Source organism: Myzus persicae, unplaced genomic scaffold (assembly GCF_001856785.1).
Source record: "Myzus persicae strain clone G006 unplaced genomic scaffold, MPER_G0061.0, whole genome shotgun sequence".
Lineage (NCBI taxonomy): Eukaryota > Metazoa > Arthropoda > Insecta > Hemiptera > Aphididae > Myzus > Myzus persicae.
Window position 1 is genome coordinate 82,003 of NW_019103973.1, and position 13,768 is coordinate 95,770.

General features: G+C 28.7%; 2 protein-coding genes across 4 annotated transcripts; both read left to right on the top strand.

Annotated features, from left to right (window-relative positions):
* The first annotated feature begins 678 nt into the window (after window positions 1-678).
* LOC111037065 lies at window positions 679-5,324 on the top strand. 3 transcript variants are annotated; one of them, XM_022319427.1, is made up of 5 exons: window positions 679-1,405; window positions 2,689-2,798; window positions 3,426-3,470; window positions 3,528-3,621; window positions 5,142-5,324. In XM_022319427.1, the coding sequence occupies exons 2-5, from the start codon at window positions 2,748-2,750 to the stop codon at window positions 5,249-5,251; spliced, it is 300 nt and encodes a 99-aa protein (XP_022175119.1). In that variant the 5' UTR covers window positions 679-1,405; window positions 2,689-2,747; the 3' UTR covers window positions 5,252-5,324. The 3 variants fall into 3 exon arrangements, with proteins under 3 accessions (XP_022175119.1, XP_022175120.1, XP_022175118.1); XM_022319428.1 differs by lacking the exon at window positions 679-1,405 and having other exon boundaries at window positions 2,618-2,798; XM_022319426.1 differs by lacking the exons at window positions 679-1,405; window positions 2,689-2,798 and having other exon boundaries at window positions 3,279-3,470.
* Window positions 5,325-5,785: 461 nt separating this feature from the next.
* On the top strand, window positions 5,786-12,189 carry LOC111037064 (nuclear valosin-containing protein-like). The gene is given in 14 exon segments (XM_022319425.1): window positions 5,786-6,024; window positions 6,081-6,216; window positions 6,272-6,458; window positions 6,674-6,761; window positions 6,826-6,999; window positions 7,077-7,211; window positions 7,276-7,495; window positions 7,559-7,832; window positions 9,376-9,682; window positions 9,764-9,931; window positions 9,995-10,114; window positions 10,177-10,395; window positions 10,467-10,694; window positions 11,856-12,189. Coding segments are annotated over 14 exon segments (2,427 nt in total). The 5' UTR covers window positions 5,786-5,907; the 3' UTR covers window positions 11,910-12,189.
* Window positions 12,190-13,768: the final 1,579 nt, after the last annotated feature.

Sequence of the window (13,768 nt, forward strand, 5' to 3'; positions counted from 1 at the left end):
TGCAGACCTTAGTTTTGACTGTATAGGATTACGAAGACCTACCTATAGTACCTCCTTAAAGTGCATCTATCGCAGGTTATGAACACACACCGTTGCCCCATGTATTTTGTAATAATTACAACACTAATAATATTTTTCATTAATCGTATTTTCGATGGACTTTAACCCGTGATTACGTAATGTGTTATTCTATTATTTAACTCCGTTGGCAGTGTACATTAGAGAAAAGGTTATCATTAAGCCTCTTTAAATTCGAAGCTATAAGTAAACTGTGAGTGCAGTATCTACCTATAATATGTGATATAAAATGCGTGTATTATACTAACCTACTGTAAAGGATCTCTATAGGTATAAAAGGTATAATTTCCTTGTAATTAACTGCATATTGCTGATATCGAGTTGTTAGTTTTTTCCCGAATACTTTCTTATCTATTATAAATATTTTTGTGTGATATTCAATTATTCTGATGCGATCTACTTGAATAATTATATCTATATCATTTTAATTTTAAAATAATAGGCATGCCCTCGGTTTTTCTGCTGTAAGCTAAAGGCGTTCATTCCCGTAGGTAATATATACCAATATTATAACTGTAAAATTTTTAATATTGAAACACTATGCCGTATGATTGTTTTTTGTTGTATTTGTTCATTTTTAATTAGTTACCAACTTATTGACGAAAAAATTTAATTTTTCTTTGTATTTTTAATGTCCTAACTTCCACACTATATGTTGAAATATAATTAGATTAATTAGATTTTTTTTTAGCATGTTAATTAAGTAGTATTTTTTACGGAAACTATGCGTCTAGTCTAAAATGATATTGCCTGTGGTAATTCAGTAATTATTATTGTTAATAATAAATTAATATTTGAATGTATATCAGCCGCTTATATTACCTATATATTTACTTTTTTTCAACACATCTACAGACTTGATGTTTAAACATATTTGAAAATAATGAATTACTAAGTACAATACTCTCTAGTCTGTATGGTAGTTTTTTACAAAAACAATTATTTTATCGGAAGCAGATGTAATATAACTTTACCTAACCATTAATTACTCTTGAAACAAAATAAAATTATATTCACTGCCTACAAAATAGGTATTCCTACTAATGATTAATGAGAGTTGCGAGCTTAAAGAAAGGCTGATAAAATATATTTATTTTACAATTGAATCTTATAATATTGTAGCATATTGTTCAACTACAGCTATTGTAAAGAAATCGAGATTAATCAAACAAAAAACAAATGAGTTTTTACAGGTTATTTTCAACTATCAGTTTATTGATAATAGGTACATTATGCATAGTCCTATATTTCTATAATAGCACTATATCAGTCGATTAGATTCATAATATCTATACACATATACCCATATATTGTGGACTACAACCAGGTAACTAAGACGGTGGAATGCCGATTTGTTATATTTTTCAAAATAAATAAATGATAAATTCCCATTTATCCAGTAATTTTGTGTAACTATGTGTTTGGTTTACCGTGGTCTTTTTTATTTTTCGAAAGAAATAATAAATGTATAAAATGACAAAAAATAAAAATAAAAGTTAAAACAAACTGTAAATTATCAGTAATAGTCTTAAATGTTGCAAAATAATGAAGTAAATATAAAAAAAATTCTGGCAACAAAATTAAGTTTAAACAAATTTACTCATCAAGTTCTTGTATACCTAATACCTTTTGTAAGAATACCGCAGCTATTACCTACTATATACGGACTATACTTGTTTGATTTTGTACCAGTTTAATTATGAAATCCGCATTCATGAGTATAATTCATATATTTTTACTAACTTAAGTTTACTTAGTTACCAATTTCAATATAATACGACCATTTATGAATTATGCGATAATAATTTTTATTTTAATGGCCTTCGCGCCATCTAGGTCACATTACCATTTTTTCCACGGTTGACTTTAATTTTACAAACTATAATAAAATGTCAATATATTACATTTTTTTATCTACGTGATTTTGCGTTATTTAAAGCGTTATGTTAGCATGGTCAAAAACCATAGGTTGATTTTTTTTTAACTGGTTTATATATAACTGGATTTTCAGTTTTCCTGTATTATAATTTTTTGCCGAATATTTTTAATAGTATAGGTACTTAGGATTTTTACTTTTTAAAAAAATACCAAAGTACCATTTAGAATTTAGATCCACTTTGATATCAGAAATTACCCTCAAATTTAAAGATTGAAGCATTTTTACTGTTCTAAAAATTGATGACCGATACAAAAAAAACACAAACACACTCCACTGTTACTGTTACTTAAACTGTTACTGCATTCATCGCTCTGCTTAGAATCTAATACAAGTCCCGTTCATTAAATCTACACCTAAAGAATCTCAACTGCTAAACAAACGAATGTCTGAATAATATAAGTATACAAACGAATTACTATGTATGTTGTTTGTATACATAATATACGTCTATACATATTATATTATTATAATTTGTAAATAAAATAATGATGTCACAAAAAGAAAATACCTAAAAATACATTTTTTGTGTTCATTATTATTATTATTATTATTTGTTCTTATGTTTAAGCATAGAAATATAAAAATGATCAATGCTTGAAAAATAAATATAAATTGTAATAAGCATAAATTGTTCATAAATTTACTGTTTATATGCTGTTTGATGTTTCTAGTTATTGCAGTTGTGTTCAACACTTAGCAGTGCTACTTTTAAGGTATGCCTTAAAAGTGTATGATAAGAGATTCACAAAAAAACTGTTACAGACGTTACAGTATCTACAATGTAAGTAAGTATTTTAACTATATTATTATAGATATATACGACACTCTGCAGTTGCATTTTTAGGAATTTTATTTGGTGGGGGGGAGGGGTTGTTCAGATCATTTTTCTAGCATATTTAGCTTATTTAATATTAATTCTTCATAATTTGAAAATAATAATAACATAGAAATGGGATGATCTAAGACATAAAGAAATACATAAGTAAATTGAATTATAAAATTACCTCGGTACTTGATGACATGCTAGTGGCCAGTATCAAAAATAAGTACCTAATAAGTAATAACTAATATAAATACAGTTGTTTTTACAATAGTATTTACAGTACTAACACTAGGTAGGTACCTACCCATACTTCTAACAAAAGGTACAAGATATTAATTAAAAAGTATTAATTATGTTTAAACCAAAATATATTATATAGCAATAGATACCTAATTTTCAATTTTTTTCCAAACTATTTTCAACATTTGTTTACAAGCGAGGGTGTTATTAATTATATTATTATCAGTAATTATTAAAAAATAAAAATTTGTTTGAGATTAAACTACTCTCAAAATGTTGCGTTTGCATCATTTTGACTTGCAGACAAATTTTAGCTTAAAATATTTGACTAAAACATCATTACAGGATGTTCAATACTCTGATCGATTTATCATACTCCGCGTTGAAGAGGTAATAAATTTGTATAAAATATATTAGAGTACATTGAATGACATTTATCTCTTATAGTATTTAAACCAATTTATGCAATCTACAAGAAAACGAAGATTTCTGGATAAAGAACTAATTGTTAATGCCTTGCGAAATTCTGAAAATGAAGACGGTCAGTGTACTAATTACTATGTTATCAAAAATTACTTATTTAATTTATCCAATAAATAAAACGATAATATGAAAATAAAATAAAAATAGCGAGGGCTTAAAATAGCCTATACCTATGTCCATTAACCGATAAATAATTAATGTATAAAATAAATAGAGCACTGTTTAACTGAAATTATAATTAAGAAATTAAAAAAAAAAATTAAGGAACCAAAAAATTTTAAATCCTTAATTCTTACTTATACATAAAACCTACACATTAAAAGACTATTAGTTGTTCACATCTAAAATGTATAGAACTATTATAGCCTACAGGAGATAATCATTCATGTTTAGTTATTTATTTTGTTGTACCATACCTCTATATTATTAGGAATGGTACATTTATAACCAACATTTTTATTAATTTGAAACCTATTTTGATTTCTATTTTCAATAGGAGTAGTAGTCCACTGGTAAATTGATTTCCATTGAACATTGAACAACAAGACCACAAAAGACAATTATTGTTTTATAAAAGAAAATGTTGTTTATTGATTTGATACCGATTACTTTTAAAGGGGCTTAACATAGGCAACGTTCTAAGAGCGTTTCATTTGAATGTGTGCACTGTGCAGTAATAGGAAACTAGGGGATCGGTGGTGGACAGTTTTTAAGGAGTTCGAAATAGACAATTTTTAAATTGCATACACACGGGTCTTGTAAATGTGTGCGTAGTAAGTGAAAATTCCAAAATAAAAAATATTCTCTTTTTTTTTAAAGGATCTAACCTAGGATATTATACAATCTATATTAGAGAAAAAAAGTACAATAAGCATAATGTATGTTTAAATTGAGACAATTGAGTGCAATGGCTTAAGTGTGTTGAGGGAAGAAACCGTCCAGTGAAGGTACTTCCGTTAAAATATTTACACACAATTTATAGTTGTTAGGGGATGCAATTGGGAAAAGTAAACTGACTGATCTCAAGAAGACATAAGAACAAATTCAAATCAGTTCTAAAAAAGTATTATCATTTATCGTATTACTAGGTCGATAATTATGATGGACAAAAGATTGGTATGTTTTGGCTAAAATAACTGTCTGCCACCGATCCCCTTAACTTGAGAGAGTGCTCAGACTTAATTAATATTAAGGCTTTCTACCTAATAATAATTAGTAATTATAATAATGCCTACTTAAATACATAAAAATATTGTTTCAAATTGTACAACGATACAAAGTTATTTTAGTTTTATTTTTCAATGGCTACAATGTAACGCGGGCTAATGGCTACGATTAGAAAATCAGAAATTAAATTGAAGAATTCGGAAAAAAACCTTGGCGTTTACCTTTATTATTTAAAAAATAAGTATTATATTACATAATTTAAATAAATAATAATATTTATTATTTATAGACAATTATGTAAAATAAGTATAATAACAAATAATAGAAATAATGTAGATAATTATATGAAATAAAACAGTTTCAATACCATTCAATTTTTTTAATTTAATTTTTTCTTTTTTGAAAACCTAGGAGGGTGCAAGTGCACCCCCTTCGCGGCGCCCATGATTATGGGTACTGGACTTCCCCTGATACGATGGATTCTACGTTTGATATGTACGAGCAGTGATTTTAAATACTAGTAAAGTAGTAAGTAGTACCTATTTATAAAGAATGGTACGAGGTACTACATTGCGGTGTGGCCGTGTGCACATTGCATAGACAATAATGTACATCAGACATCAGCGTGTGAAAAAGATCGAGCATTCAAACTATAGCTTAAAAGCTTAAAATATTAAAATTAAACACTTATTAGTTATTTGTGCAAATATGAAATATATCATATTATTATAATATGTACAATAGGTACTAATTACTAATACATTTTTCAATGCCGCGGTCTGTGATTCGATTTTGAGAAAAAGACGAACGGGGAGAATAGCAACGTGGAAGTTTAGAAGTTAGAACATAATATTTATTAATTAAAATTTAAATGACATTAATAGGTAGGGATGATTAAAAATTACGATAAAGAATTATAGTCGTTAGTCGTTACACAAAATGATAATACCCATCTCTTTCGATTGCGTATTTTTTTAGGTTATGTGTCCATGTCGCATCGCTTACTCGCTTATCGTTATCACATATTATTGTTCATCTTCATCAGACATTTCATATTTCGAATTTTTTTTCAAACAATTTTCAAATTTTTGTTTTACAAGCGTGGGTGTTATTAATTATATTACCATCAATAATTATTGAAAAATAAAAATTGGTGTGGGATTATACTACTCTCAAAATGTTGCGTTTGCATCATTTCGACTTGCAGACAAATTTCAGCTTAAAATATTTGACTAAGACGTCATTGCAGGATGTTCAATACTCTGATCGATTTATCATACCCCGCGTTGAAGAGGTAATTAATTTGTATAAAATATATTAGAGTACATAAATGACATTTATCTCTTATAGTATTTGAACCAATTTATGCAATCTACAAGAAAACGAAGATTTCTGGATAAAGAACTAATTGTTAATGCCTTGCGATCAGAGTATCCAGAGTATAATAGAAAACCTTGGGGTGTTATGTCAAATCTAATTGCTAGAGGTTTGTAATATTATTTATTATCCTCTTATGTCTCGTAACGTTTGATTTCTATTAGCATTAGCTGTACTCGATAATATAAAAGATGGCAAACCGGTAGAAGACGTATCATCGGAAGGCTCAACTATTGACATAATGTCTTCTGGAGATGAGCATATCGACATTACAAACGATTTGGATCCTCCAGAAAATTTGAACCATTACATTACCGATATAAACAGTTCAGCTTCTGAAAAAACCCAAGAGTAAGAATTATGTTTATTTAATAGTTTTGCTGGTTGCATATATAATTGATTAATTTGTAAAAGTGTAATTGATCTATCATGAGCCACTAATTTATGTGACCATAAACTCATAATTGATTCATTGTATGTTAAATGATTTTTTATGCAACCCAGAATTAACATTATACCTAAATTAGTGTATTGAAGTGTTTATTCTACGTGGTATATAATTTTAGAGTTGGATCAAATTCTTTTGTCTGTGATATAACTACTAACGGCGGTAGCAATAAGTCAGCCACTTGTCCTAACGACTTTGAAAATATGGTATTTAAATTTATAATGTATTAACATTTAAAATTTAGACTATCATTTAATTTTTCATTTATAGCCTGGTTGGGTAATAGACAAGAAGCCATTCATAAGTAAAAAAAGAAAAAGTAATTTAGATAAGACTGTCGATGGAATGCCAACACCTCTAAAAAAAGTTTGCCAAAAATTAGCTACTGCAGAAGAAGTCACTTTAACATTTGATGATTTAGCTGGATGTGATTCCGTGTTATTGGTACTGAACAGAATTGATCATAATAAGTCAGTCTTACGTAGTTTTATTAATTTGACTATATTTTTACTTATGTTTAGGAAATATGCCAATTAATTATGCATATTAAGCACCCAGAAGTTTATAAGACATTAGGTGTATCTCCTCCAAAAGGATTTTTGTTACACGGACCACCTGGATGTGGTAAAACACTCTTAGCACAGGCAGTGGCAGGAGTATGTAAATCCATATTTTATTTTTCATTAACCCTGTATTGTACTAACATTGATTAAATTGTAGGAACTAAAGATTCCATTAATAAGCATTGCTGCTCCACAACTAGTCGTCGGTATAAGCGGAGAGTCAGAAAAACGAGTGAGAAAACTGTTTGAAACTGCTGTTAAATCAGCACCTTGTGTACTGTTCATTGATGAGGTAGACTCAATTTCTCCACATAGAGAAACCACTTCACGCGATATGGAACGTAGAATTGTTGCTCAATAACTATCATCTTTAGATAGTGAGATTACTAATTTATTATATAATTATTATTATTTTTAATTGTTTATGAATTTGGTTTTAGATTTGAAGGATGACGACAAAGTAATTGTGATTGGTGCTACGAATCGCCCTGACAGTTTAGATCCAGCACTGAGACGAGCTGGCCGGTTTGATCGTGAAGTCTGCCTTGGTATTCCTGATAGACAGTCTCGTAGAGCAATGTTAGATCTCATGTGTAAAAATTTACGAATTGATCCAACAGTCAGTTTGGATAAATTAAGTGAATTAACACCAGGTTATGTTGGTGCTGATTTGAAATCCTTAACAAGAGAAGCAGCCACTGTAGCAGCTAATAGGTTTATATTTTATAACTAATAGTAATTAATTCCTTAGTATATAAAATGATATATAATTTGAAATTTCTAATATTTTAATAAGTTAATGTGAAGTTTTGTAAAACTTTACACTATTTTGTATGATTATACAGAGCGATTCTCCAAGCATGCTCAACCCCATTTTTTAATTTAGTAATGAATTTATTCAAATTTTTAAGTACAGTAGAACCCCAATTATCCGAACTAATTGGGACAGCACCTAGTTCATGACGTTCGTGTATGCAAAAGTTTGGATATTGGAAATTAAAAAATTAAAAACTTTTATAATATTATGTACATTAATTATTTATTATTTTTATAATTAAATGTTTATTATTATTAATATTTTATTAGAATTACATACATTACATTAACAGAAATACATTACATTTATTTTATTTATTATATTTTTTTGTCAAAATTATCAATTTTAATTTGACAATGAGCTGCAACATGCTTTTCTGCTGCCTTTCATGACAAATTCGATAAACCGAACGGCCGGCTGGATACAAGTTTTCATGTTTGGATAACAGAACGTTCAGATACGCTAATTATAGTTCGGATTATAGAGGGTTTGTATAACAGAGGTTCGGATAATCAAGGTTCTACTGTATACTTTAACTTTTAAGATCATATTTTCAAATTTTCAAGATTTATTAGGCCACTTAATACACTTATGGTGATACAGACTTCTGTTTTTTCAAATGAGAACCCATCTTTTGTACTATAAATTATTCAATGGATGATTGTTTTAAAATTTTTATGTACTTAATTCAAAATTCGAACAACTATTTTTTCAGTTACTTAAATTTTTATACCTACTGTAGATAATAATCCTTAAAAATAAGTTTTATAAAAATATATAATAGATGTATTATTGGATCTATTATCTGGTGTTTATAATATGTGTACCATTTGTACAAATTATAAATGTTGATTATAACTTCCAAACCCATCATAAACCTCTTACCCTTAATACAGAAGGTTAAATATAACTCAATAACTATCCATTTTAAATTTTTATGTGTTAAAATTTTCAGAAAAATTATCCACTAATTAATTTATAGTAAATTTGGAGAGTTCTTTTTGAAAAACAGAAGTTTGTATCTCCTAGAACAAACTTTAAGTTGTATATTTTCTTTATCAAATTTGTTGATAACATTTGCACTTTCAGTTTAGTAAATTTAACAATCCAAACTTATTCCCTGTAGTGTTTGGATTTTGGATCATCAATTTGTTCAGATAATTGACCAAGGGATACATAAAAAATAAAAAGTAGTTAGGGATATTCTTTTAATATTAAAAAATATTGTCGTACAATACAATTTGTATCAATTTAAACTCCATAATCAACATAAGGAAAATATTATGTAACTGTAAAGAATACACACCCTTGGATAATTAAAGATTTAAAATTTTTATTTTTTTATTGGTCTTAAGCCTGGCAACTATGGCCATTAGCTATTGTAAAGGTGCGGTCGGTACTTATACAATAATTATTATTTTGTTTAATTTATTTTAATAGAACTATTGAATCTATAAAAAAGAGATTGCAAGTAATATCTGATTTTGATAAGCCTGATGAGACAGAACAGTTGTTATCATCAAATAAGAATCAAATCAAAGACACATTGAAATTGCTTCGCTCCGATAGTTTTATTCCCATGGAGGAAGTGAGTGAAATTCAAATTGTATTTAACGATTTTGAAGAAGCTCTGAAGAAAGTTGTCCCCTCATCCAAAAGAGAAGGATTTGTTACAGTGCCCAATGTTACATGGGATGATATTGGTTCTCTAAAGAAAATAAGAGAAGAACTGCACATGGCTATGTTGGTCAGTATATTGATATTATTATTTTATTTTATATAATGTATTACACAATTTGTAGTATAAGAACGTATTTTATTGTTTTAGGCTCCTGTAACTCATGCTAAAGAATTCACTGCATTGGGTTTAGATGTTCCAACTGGAGTACTACTATGTGGACCACCAGGTTGTGGTAAGACATTGTTAGCCAAAGCTGTTGCAAATGAAGCTGGTATTAATTTTATATCTATTAAAGGCCCTGAATTATTGAACATGGTAAATATAATGTACTTACTCAATTTTGCATAGTTTAATCAACTTTGTTATTTTTATGTATAGTATGTTGGTGAAAGTGAACGAGGAGTACGTCAGTGTTTTCAAAGAGCACGTAATTCACAGCCTTGCGTCATATTTTTTGATGAAATTGATGCACTTTGTCCTAAAAGAAGTGACATGGATGTATGTATAATTGACATCAGTTTTGTTTATGGATATTTTAAAGAATAGTTTATTATGTTTAGGCAAATGGTCGTTCTGGTCAACGCGTTGTCAATCAATTATTAACTGAAATGGATGGATTTGAAGGTGGTAGAAGTGGTGGCGTTTTTGTTATGGGAGCAACAAATCGGCCAGATATGATTGATCCTGCTGTACTTAGACCAGGACGTTTGGACAAAGTATTATATGTTGGATTGCCCGATGAAGAAGGACGTGTGGACATATTAAAAGCAGTGACTAAAGTATAAAGGATTTATCAAGGAAAAATAGGTCAATCAATTTTAATACTAATCACTTATGGTTGTATTTTTAGAATCGTAAAAGACCAGTGTTGGCAGATGATGTAGACCTGGAAGCGATTGGCAAAAATGAAAAATGTTCTTACTTTACTGGAGCTGATTTAGCTGCTCTTGTGCGAGAGGCAGGCATTTTGTGTCTGCAGGAGTATATAAGTTCAAATGAAGTGAATAAACAATTGGCAATCCAGAGTAAGCACTTTGATGAAGCCATGATGAAAACTAGACCTTCAGTATCAGCCGAGGTATTAAATTATACTAGATTATATTATTATACTATACCTATAACGTTATGTACATGTTTCTTTTTTATAAAGCTTGAAGTTGACTTTTCACCACAGAAAAATAAAATTACTTTATACCAAGTATACATAACAATATATTCAAAAAATCTATTCACAATTAATTTAAATTGTATAATATTAAAAATATAACTTAAAAAAGAAGTATTGCACTTCAAATTAATTCTTCTTTTATGAACAATTTATAAATTATTTTGTTGTATCACTGATATTTCATAACTGGGAAGCTTTTGGAACATTTGGTCCTTAAAAGAATCGAACGAGTTCTCTTACCTACATTATTTATTGACTAACATGACTTTTCTCTTGGTTGCTCCATTATGACCAGTTTTGAAATTCTTCCTCTTGTCATATTTTACTTTTCGCCCACAAAGCTAAGTTCTTTGCTAGGATATTTTTTATAAGCGATGGCCATGCCCTTCAATCATCATTAAATGGTTTTATAATCTGGTGCCAAACGGTTGGCCTAACTATCATTGAAGAAAAATGTTAAGTCATGTCATTTTACAGATTTGTCTGTTTGTAGATTACAGTTATACTCTCAACGAGACACCTCTAAAGCCACTCCTAGAAACTAAGATCTTGGATTCATATACTCACCGACTTTATCCTTTAGATCCCATATAGATTATATTTCCTGTAAAGCACTAAGGATTTTAGGATTTATTTGACGTCATACTACTGAATTCAACTCAGCCCTTGTTTAGTCGCTCTATATTGTACCCTTGTTAGATCAATCTTGAATTATGGATTGATAGATCCACACCTTCAGATCAAAATTTAACTGGTCAAACGAGTTCAATCTCGCTTCCTCAGTCTCGCTGGTTTTTTACTAAAACATGACCAGCCTCAGCACAGTTACTTGCCAATCATAATTATATATATATAAACTCTAAGTGTGCCAAGTGTTAATATTCTTGTTGACACATATTCATATTGTTATCCATAAAAACTTATACAAATTTGAATTTGTAACACCAATTTCACTTAAAAGATTTCACTCTTTCTTTGACATAATGTCTAGTTCAATAATAATAATTGTTCATTCAACTAGACAGTTCATGATAATATATTTTTCCTAACTTAAATGTTATTTTTTTCCAGGATCAGGCACATTATGAATTGTTGAAATTAGAATATGCTGCACCAAGAAGTTGAAGTATAAAGCATGGTTTCACAGATAAAATTAAACTCAGATGTTTGTTCCTGTTAATTTTTACTGTTTTTTTTATCATTATTGATTGTTATCTTATGAGTCATAAGATTTTGAGACCCTGCGATTGGTTTTTTCCTTGGGCCCCGCAAATCCTCTGGGCAGCCCTGCGTATGATAGATAAATCTGATTGTATTAATATTATTTTTTTCATAATATTCTGTACATTGGGATTTTTTTATATGTATATTTTTTTTGCTCATTGTCACATTTTATTCTATACATTTAATAATAAAGAAAAATTTTGAAGAAGATTTCTGAGTATTTTCTTTATTTTTAACAATATGTGTGTCTTAACTTTTAGGGCAAATTCGTTAATGTCATTCGATTACAACTTGAAGATTTTAATTTTTAGCTGTTATATAAATATTTAATATATTAATATGATTGTATCATCTTCGTAATGTTCCCATATTTATATTATGTAGTATAAAGGGCCTACATTATCTGAAAATTATCTGAAGTGTACAGCATTCTCATAGACTCAACAGTTTCTTCTCATTTAGTTGTTATGACTGAATTCATAACACTATATTTAGAAAAAACATTGATGAGTCAGGATTGTAGGTGCATAAACGAATAAAATCAAACTTTATTGTGATGAATGATGATGTATTGATAATACCCTTGCAGAATAAGGTCATACGAATACATAGAATAGGTGACTATAAATATCAAATCATTTGTTTTTTTAATTTAATTTTAAACTTATATATCTATTACTATATTTTTTCTTAAAGAAATGTTAGTTTCAGAAATTTCTCTTAGGCCTGCGCTTGTTTTTTTTTTGCAATACTTGGTTTGAAAAGCTTTTATTTGTATACACTATAATACCAATACGTCTTTAAAATGTAAATGCTAAATAGTAAATAGTACCTAAATATTACTTATTAATTAATGCTTAGTCCCCCCCCCCTCCAAGAAAATCAGAAGATTTTACAAAACATTGAAATATAATATGTTAAAACATTTTAATCTCTGTATCAAAATCTTCAGCCTACCCCCCCCCCCCCCACAAACCACAAGTACTATTTGTGCAAATGTCGAGATAAGCTGGCAATATAGATTTATAAAAATTATATCTATGTACAAAGGTTTAAGGTCATAACTCAAAGACTCAAATCACAGATCACTCTGAATTTTTATACTAGCACTCCAAATCTCGTGATTATCTTAAATAATAATTAAAAATCTTGTGCACGAGTGCACGTACTATTTACATGGGAGAAGATAGACTATCGGACATTCGGACTCATCGATTATCTACATAGAAAGAAATATGGGTAAGTAGGTAGTTCTTTGTAATTGAATTATTTTCTGAAAAACAAGTTTTTATTGTAATTACATTTCTAGCGTATAAAATTACAGTGAAACTTCCATAAGGACGAACTTCCATTTAAAAAAATGTTCTGTTATGTAAAATATTTTTGAGAACCAAACTAAATTAAGAAGAACCGAATTTATTTGATTCTATCAAACGAAGTTTTCTATTATACAAATTTATTTTGTTTCCTATAATATGAGAACTCGTAATATGGAAGTTTCGCTTAATATACCTACCATATACCTACATAAACAAATAATAATTTGTTTTGCATAAATTGTTATAATTATGGCTGTGGATTTAACGTAGTAAAACATTTTAAAATATCAAAAAAATTCACAGCGCCGTGTATAATATCGGTTTAAATCTATAATTTATTTTATTTTGTTTATAGAGATATATCAAATGTAATGGATAAGGAGTATCGATAAACGAAGAGTGTGTGGGGTAAAGCCCCGCGTGGTTCTGTTTCCTTAAACA

What these genes read in the sequence shown, in the direction of transcription:
- LOC111037065 (XM_022319426.1), top strand. Translation starts at nt 3,354, where the DNA reads ATGTTGCGTTTGCATCATTTTGACTTGCAGACAAATTTTAGCTTAAAA. An exon ending in TCATACTCCGCGTTGAAGAG is followed by an intron (nt 3,471 to 3,527) that starts GTAATAAATTTG and finishes TATCTCTTATAG; the next exon opens with TATTTAAACCAATTTATGCA. An exon ending in AAATTCTGAAAATGAAGACG is followed by an intron (nt 3,622 to 5,141) that starts GTCAGTGTACTA and finishes TTGAAAACCTAG; the next exon opens with GAGGGTGCAAGTGCACCCCC.